Genomic DNA, 7,969 nt, shown 5'->3' on the forward strand with positions numbered 1-7,969 from the left:
TAGATAGGAGCTCGCTGGACGGGGTGGGTGCTCCTGTTCTTTTTGGTGCGGGGGGGGGGGGCAACAGTGGGAGGGCTTCTAGTGTCCTGGCCCCACTGCTGGACCTCCTGATGGCACCTGGTCTTTTTGGCCACTGTGTGACATAGACTGTTGGACTGGACGGGCCATTGGCCTGATCCAACATGGGCTTCTCTTATGTTCTTAAATCATCGTTGGACAAATAAATATCATTATCAATGTCTGCTTTTACCGCTTTTGTTATTATTTTTGGCAGTCTCATTTAGTGTTAATAAAAAGCAAATCTGCATATTTCCCAGTAAAAATGTGTAATATTTGCTCATGTCTTGCAGCTCTCAAACATCTGACGTTTATTCTATGTGGCTCTTACATTAAGCAAGTTTGGCCACCCCTGGCTTAGAGGGAACACTGGCCACAACCCTCAGCTGGGAGGCACCTGCACCCAGAGGGCCTGAAGCAGGAGGGAAGCCCCCCCAAGCCAGGCAAGCCACCAGATTCCCACCCAGCAGGGACCACCAGAGGGTTGTCCCCTGTCTGGGAAAACTTCTAGAAAGCGGCTTTTGAAATCCAGGGGAGTTTCAAAAGCCGTTCCACGGGGCGGCAGGAAGGCCAGCTGCTCAAAGACCGGGGAGGAGCCAGGCACGGGCGTCAGCAGCTCTTTCGGTTCTAGCCAGCAGTCAGTGACAGAAGAGATTTAGAGGAAGGCAAAGCAGAGTGGGAATAGCTACCAAGGGCCGCTAGGATGCCCCGCCTCTTGACCTCTGGAGGAAGTCAAGCCGTGCATTCTAGCAGTTATCTTCCCAGACCACGGAAGAAGGAACGGAGGGGCATTAGGAGCAAGGAGCGGTTAGAGCTGAGCAAAAATTCTAGTTTGTGAGCTACTGGCGTTAAAGTTGGGAGCGTGCAATTTGGCTGCTGCATGAATCAGTCTGCTCTGGAACCATCCTTCCTGAGCTAAGGCAAAAATGTGTGAGCTGGAGGCTAAAAATCTGTGGGCTAGCTCACACTAAGTCAGCTTAGAGGGAACACTGCTCTGGAGCCCTCCCCCCTGAGCAAAGACAAGAATCTGTGAGCTAGAGGCTAAGAAACTGTGAGGAAGCTCACACTGACTCAGCTGAGAGGGAAGACTGGTGCTCACACCTACGCAGCTGTTCCTCCTTGGACCTACCTTCCTTCCGTGCAGGGGGGGGCCCATGAGAACACCAAGGGGCGTGGCTGGAAGACATCTGGCCCCTTCTGGCACTCCCGCTTGCAGCGCCTCCCCCACCCCAACCACCAGAGGAAGCACAAGCACAGAACCATAGAGTAGGAAGGGGCCAGACACACCGTCCAGTCCCACCTCCTGCTCAATACGGGACCAGCCTAAAGCATCCCTGACAAATATCCGTCCAGCCTCTTCTCGGAAGCTGCCAGTGAAGGGGAGCTAATGACCACCTCTCTAGGCAGCTTTCCACCTCTGAACCACTCTGAACGGCTCCTGGCCCTCCTCCAAAGGACAGATATTTAAAGAGAGCAATTGTGTCCGTCCCCCCCAGTCTCCTCTTCTCCATGTTCTGCCAAGCCTGGAGAAACTCCCTGGCGTGCTTCTCCCTGTGGCTGCAGAGAGAGGACTCAGAAGGGGAGGCGTGCTCTCCCCCAGGGGAAGGAAGGCGGGCAAACCACGAGGGGAGGGGAGGGGAGGGGGGAAGCCTGCCTCCTGCCCTGGAAGCGCCTGCCCTGGGTGGACTTGCATGGAACTGCACACAGACAAGAAGAAGAGAAGAAGGGATTGGATTTATCCCCCACCCTTCACTACCCAAAGGAGTCTCAGAGCGGCTCACAATCTCCTTTCCCTCCCCCTTCCCACGACAAGACACCCTGTGAGGTGGGCGGGGCTGAGAGAGCTCTGACAGAAACTGCCCTTGAGAGGACACCTCTGAGAGAACTTGTGACTGACCCAATGTCATGCCAGCAGCTGCATGTGGAGGAGTGGGGAATCAAACCCGCTTCTCCCAGATTAGAGTCCACGCTCCTAACCACTGCACCAGAAGGTGCAGTGGGCGTCAACATGGCAAATGGGGTTCAATGTGGCCAAGTGCAAGGTGATGCACATTGGAGCCAAAAATCCTAAATATAAATACACGTTGATGGGGTCTGAACTGGCAGAGACTGATCAAGAGAGAGATCTTGGAGTTGTAGTAGATAGCTCACTGAAAATGTCGAGACAGTGTGTGACTGCAATAAAGAAGGCCAATGCTATGCTGGGGATTATTAGGAAGGGTATTGTAAACAGATCAGCCAATATCATAATGCCCCTATATAAATCAATGGTGCAACCTCATCTGGAATACTGTGTGCAATTCTGGTCACCACACCTTAAAAAGGATATTATAGCTTTGGGAAAAGTGCAGAAAAGGGCAACTCGAATGATAAAAGGGTTGGAACACTTTCCCTATGAGGAAAGGTTAAGGCGCTTAGGGCTCTTTAGCTTGGAGAAACGACGACTGAGGGGTGACATGATTGAGGTTTATAAGATTATGCATGGGAAAGAGCAGGTAGAGAAAGAGGTACTTTTCTCCCTTTCTCACAATACAAGAACCCGTGGGCACTCCATGAAATTGCTGAGCGGTCGGGTTAGAACAGATAAAAGGAAATACTTCTTCACCCAAAGAGTGATTAACACTTGGAATTCACTGCCACAGGAAGTGGTGGCGGCTACAAGCATGGACGGCTTCAAAAGGGAATTAGATAAGCATATGGAGCAGAGGTCCATCAGTGGCTATTAGCCACAAGGTATAGATAGGGACTCTGGGGCAAGTGATGCTCTGTCATCTTGGTGCTTGGGGGGGGTCAACAGTGGGAGGGCTTCTAATGTCCTGGCCCCACTGGTGGACCTCCTGATGGCACTGGTATTTCTGGCCACTGTGGGATACAGAGTGTTGGACTGGATGGGCCTTTGGCCTGATCCAACATTGGCATCTCTTATGTTCTTATGTTCTTAAGGAGAGCATCAGCTTTCAGGAGAGAAGGTCAGGTTGGAAACCGGTGAGGAGAGGGGTCTTCAGGCTCACCACCGGCTTTCCCCCTGGGCTTTTGTGTGAGGAGCGACCGCTCCCCCAGGTGGGCTCCACACATGACAAGACGGTCCCCGCCGCTCCCCCTCCTCTCTCACCTGATTGCTTTTGGCTGCCGCTCTGCTGCCCTTCGCCGACAGAGGCCGGCTGCTCGCTCGCGGCTGGGCCGCCCCCTGGCAGGCCGTTCGGCTGTTTCGACGTCGCCCCCAGGTTCGCCGCCAGCCCCGGCAGCTGCTGCCCGCGCCTCAGAAGTTGCTTCTGCTCCTGGTGCCGAAACCGGGGCGGCACTTCGCGGGGCGGGTAGCGAGGAGAAGGCTGCTGCTGCTGCTGCTGAGCCGGCTGCGGGTGGCTGCCTGCAGGCCGTCGGGCATTATTGTTGCTGTTGTTACCACCGCCACTAGCTGCCGCCGCCGCCGTGGAAGGACCAGCCGGACCGGAGGCAACGGGCAGAGGTGGGCTCGAGACACCGGGCTTGGGTGGTTCTGGCACTGCGGGGAAGAGGAGAGGAGACGAGAGCATCAGTCACTGACTTAAAACATCCTTTCTCCCTTACGGAGCTCAAGGCGGCTTGCACACATAAAAGTCAGCCGGCCAGCATGGAATCCTCCATGCTCATAAAAAGGGGTGGTTCGGCGACACGGCTTTTTGCACAGTGGTCTCTCAAAGGAGGCTGCCACCCCCACTAAAAAGCCTCCCCCCTTCCCCGGATGACGAAGCAGCTGTGATAGAACGTCTGGGAGCTCTCCTAACCGCTCAGTGGCCACATTAACAGGTTACACTGCTCTGGCAATGGAAAGGAAAGCCCACTTTGTCTAGAGGGAAGGGGACAGCGGCAGAGCCTCTGCTCAGCATGCAGAAGGTCCCAGGTTCGATCCCTGGCAGGACTAGGCAGTAGGTGACGGGAAAGGCCTCCGCCTGGGACCCTGGGAAGTTGTCAAGAGGGGTGGCTCAGTGGCAGAGCCTCTGCTTGGCAAGCAGAAGGTCCCAGCTTCAATCCCCAGCAACTTCCTTTAAAAAGGACCAGGCAGGAAGTGATGGCAAAGACCTCTGCCTGAGACCCTGGAGAGCTGTCAAGAGGGGCTGTGGCTCAGTGGCAGAGCCTCTGATTGGTAAGCAGAAGGTCCCGGGTTCAATCCCCGCCATCTCCAGTTAAAAGGACCAGGCAGTAAGGGATGTGAAAGACTTCCCTGCCTGAGACCCTGGAGAGCTGTAAAAAGGGGCCGTGGCTCAGTGGCAGAGCCTCTGCTTGGTCCCCGGTTCAATCCCCACCAGCATCTCCAGTAAAAAAGTACCAGGCAGGAGGTGATGGGAAAGACCTTCGCCTGAGACCCTGAAGAGTTATAAAGAGGGGCTGTGGCTCAGTGGCAGAGCCTCTGCTTGGCATGCAGAAGGTCCCAGGTTCAGTCCCCGGCAGCATCTACAGTCAAAAAGGACCAGGCAGGAGGTGATGTGAAAGACCTCCACCTGAGACCCTGGAGAGCTGTCAAGAGGGGCTGTGGCTCAGTGGCAGAGAGTCTGCTTGGCATGCAGAAGGTCCCAGGTTCAGACCCTGGAATCTCCAGTTAAAAAGACCCAGGCAGGAGGTGATGGGAGAGAACTCAGCCTGAGACCTTGGAGAGCCACTGCCAGCCAGAGTGGACAATACTGCCCTGGATAGACCGAGGGCCTGACTCTCGTATAGGGCAGTTTCATGTGTTCTTGTGAGAGGCCATGACCGAGGGGGGAGAAGGGAGCAAGAAAAGGTGGGTACAGAAATGAAGGTCTGGCAGGGAGAGGCCGAACAGAGTTGAAACCACCAGACCTCTGGCAACAAACTTGCTTCCATCCAGGGTTTTGGGTGAGGGGCAGGCCAACCCATATTGGGGCAGAAACGGCAAAGGCCACAGCAAGTCCTTCTGATGTATTGCAGCAAGACCATCAAAACTGGGTGGCACAAATTCACGAAAGACGGCTCAGTAGCCTCGAGAACTCCGCGTAGACACAGAGGCTGAGAGTTGCAAAGTGCCGACTGTCAGATGTTGGGAGAGACGCAGGAGGACACTGCCTGCCCTGTCACATGCCTCTTTCCAGAGCACTCAGAATCAGTATTCTCGTGTGGGGAGTGAGCCCCTCAGCCGCATGGAGCCCTAGCACCTGCCCCCTGGGCAAAACGTCATTATTCCTTGACCTGCTTCCAAGTGACCGCCTGCCCTAGGGGACCGGGGTTACGCCCACCCACAGGCCAGAGCCCACAAAGCACAAGCAGGATCCGGGACCACGGCAGGGCAGAGCTGGTATTTATCAAGCCGCTGCCCACCTCTCGGGTAAAAGGTTTTTATGTATAAGTGACGTTCAAAGCCGAGCTCTCCTGGCAGAGAGTCTCCAGTTTCCAGGCTCAAAGGCAGCTTAGAGGGCGGCAATACGCGACCTATCTCAGAAGACCCCGTGGGGCAGGGAGAAAAGCGAGGACGGCTGCGTTTCTTCCAGAGTCTGGAGCTCAGTGCCACTCAGGAAAGGGTGAGGGCCTGACTCTCGTATAGGGCAGTTTCATGTGTTCTTGTGAGGGGCCATGACCGAGGGGAGAGAAGGGAGCAGGAAACGGTGGGTACAGAAATGAAGGTCTGGCAGGGAGAGGCCGAACAGCGCGTCTGGAGTTGAAACCACCAGACCTCTGGCAACAAACTTGCTTCCATCCAGGGCTTTGGGTGAGGGGCAGGTCAACCCGTATTGGGGCAGAAACGGCAAAGGTCACAGCAAGTCCTCCCATGTCTCTTCAGCAAGACCATCAAAACTGGGTGGCACAAATTCACGAAAGACAGCTCAGTAGCCTCAAGAACTCCACCTAGACACAGAGGCTGAGAGTTGCAAAGTGCCGTCAGATGTTGGGAGAGACGCAGGAGGACACTGCCTGCCCTGTCACGTGCTGCTTTCCAGAGCACTCAGAATCAGTATTCTCGTGTGTGGAGCGAGCCCCTCAGCCACACGGAGCCCTAGCACCCACCCCCTTGGCAAAACGTCAATATTCCTTGACCGGCTTCCAAGTGACCGCCTGCCCTAGGCGACCGGGGTTACGCCCGCCCACAGGCCAGAGCCCACAAAGCACAAGCAGGATTCCCTCAGCACGGCAAATAGAAGCGGCCAAAGCATGCCAGGGTGGGAATGCCTGGGGGCTCCTCTGGGGACTGCCACCCTCACTGCCCCCCACCTCTGCCTTTCCATCTTGCCTGAAGCCAGAAGGAGGAGGAGGAGAATGGATTTATAACCCACCCTTCACTACCCAAAGGAGTCTTAGAGCAGCTTACAAACTCCTTTCCCTTCCCCTCCTCTCAACAGACACCCTGTGAGGTAGGTGGGGGCTGAGAGAGCTCTCGAGAACTGCCCATGAGAGAACAGCTCTGAGAGAACTTGTGACTGACCCAAGGTCACCCAGCTGGCCGCATGTGGAGGAGGAGCGGGGAATCAAACCCGATTCTCCCAAATTAGAGTCCACCGCTCTTAACCACTATACCAAACTGGGAAATATCGAGGCCTCAGCTCTGAGAAAGTAGCTGGCCGCACTTCTCCACATTCAGTATCCTTCAGCAATACTTGTAAGGAAACATACCTTTGTTTTTCTGTTCGGTGGCCTGAAACAGAAAAGTTAATCAACTGGTTAATGACTTCTGGGTTACGCTCTTGCCCTGTAAGCAGCCCATTCTTCTATAGAAATTACGCATGTTACTTCTTAAAGCTGACAGTTTGCTTACGGAAAATATTTACATCCTGCCTTTATAAAAACAAAACCCCAAAAAACACAAACCGAAGACAGCAAACAGAACAATACAATTCAAGAAACATGTAAAACATTGACAGCAGGTAATATAATTTACAGGATATAAACAGAAAAAAAACAACAACCCACACCCCAGAATATAAATATCGTAACAAGATCATTCAAATTTCATAATAACAGCAAACCCTCCCCAATAATAGCAATTCAGACTCTATACAAATGTTTAAATGCAAGATTTAGAACCTTTTCTAACAAAAGGGGGGGAAAACAGAAACAAGATAGTTATCAGCAACTGGACCAAATGCTATGACAAGTGTCTCTGTGTGGCATCTACATAACCAGAGAGAGGCCACCTAGAAGGCTGTTCTACAATCGTGGTGCCGCCACAGAGAAGGCCCTGCTCCCCCAGTTGCCATAATTGATGCCAGATTCCCTCCCCTGCCTTCCAACAGAGCCTCTGACAGCTCCTTCAGAATAGGGTCCCCAGATGGCCCAGGCAAATTGAGGCAGTTGTGACAAAAATATTTTATTTACACCCGATCTAGAGATCTAGAGAAAAGCCGAGCGCCGAAAAATAGATTCTTTTGAACTATGGTGCTGGAGAAGACTCTTGAGAGTCCCTTGGACTGGAAGAAGATCAAATCAGTCAATCCTAAAAGAAATCAACCCTGACTGTTCCCTGGAAGGCCAGATAAGGAAACTGAAGCTCAAATACTTTGGCCACCAAATGAGAAGGGAGCCCTCCCTGGAGAAGACCCTGATGCTGGGAAAGACTGAAGGTCAAAGGAGACGGGGACGGCAAAGGATGAGATGGCTAGACAGTGTCATAGATGCAACAAACATGAAATTGAGCCAACTTCAGAGGACGGCGGAAGACCGGAAGGCCTGGCGTGATCTGGTCCATGGGGTCGCGAAGAGTCAGACTCGACTGTGCGACTGAACAACAACAAAGAGATCTACAATGGGTTCAAGTTCTAGGAGAGTTGAAGCCTCATCAGCTGAATATGGCACCAAACACTCCAGTGACTTCCCTTCAAGACAAACTCTTGAAAAAACTCTTGCAGCACAATGAAATATTACTGGTCAGGCAATGTCCGCTCTCTTGCCAGGAGAACGAGCAGAGAGCTTCTCTGAACTAATGATTCCA

The 7,969-nt window shown here is 53.3% G+C and overlaps 1 protein-coding gene and 1 non-coding gene across 2 annotated transcripts in view; one reads left to right on the forward strand and one right to left on the reverse strand.

The window, feature by feature from the left end:
• The window catches only part of TNRC6A (trinucleotide repeat containing 6A), a 29,089-nt gene that overhangs the window by 20,052 nt on the left and 1,068 nt on the right, over window positions 1-7,969 (reverse strand). The window contains exons 2-3 of the mRNA XM_015406394.1: window positions 6,655-6,676; window positions 3,170-3,559 (exon numbers count right to left, since the gene is read on the reverse strand). Coding sequence (XP_015261880.1) covers window positions 3,170-3,559; window positions 6,655-6,676 — 412 coding nt within the window. The remainder of the gene's footprint in view (window positions 1-3,169; window positions 3,560-6,654; window positions 6,677-7,969) is intronic.
• On the forward strand, window positions 4,148-4,219 carry TRNAT-GGU. Its single transcript has one exon. It is a non-coding gene; the product is annotated as a tRNA-Thr (tRNA).

Source organism: Gekko japonicus, unplaced genomic scaffold (genome assembly GCF_001447785.1).
Source record: "Gekko japonicus isolate JY-2015 unplaced genomic scaffold, Gekko_japonicus_V1.1 scaffold2968, whole genome shotgun sequence".
Taxonomy (NCBI): Eukaryota; Metazoa; Chordata; class Lepidosauria; order Squamata; family Gekkonidae; genus Gekko; species Gekko japonicus.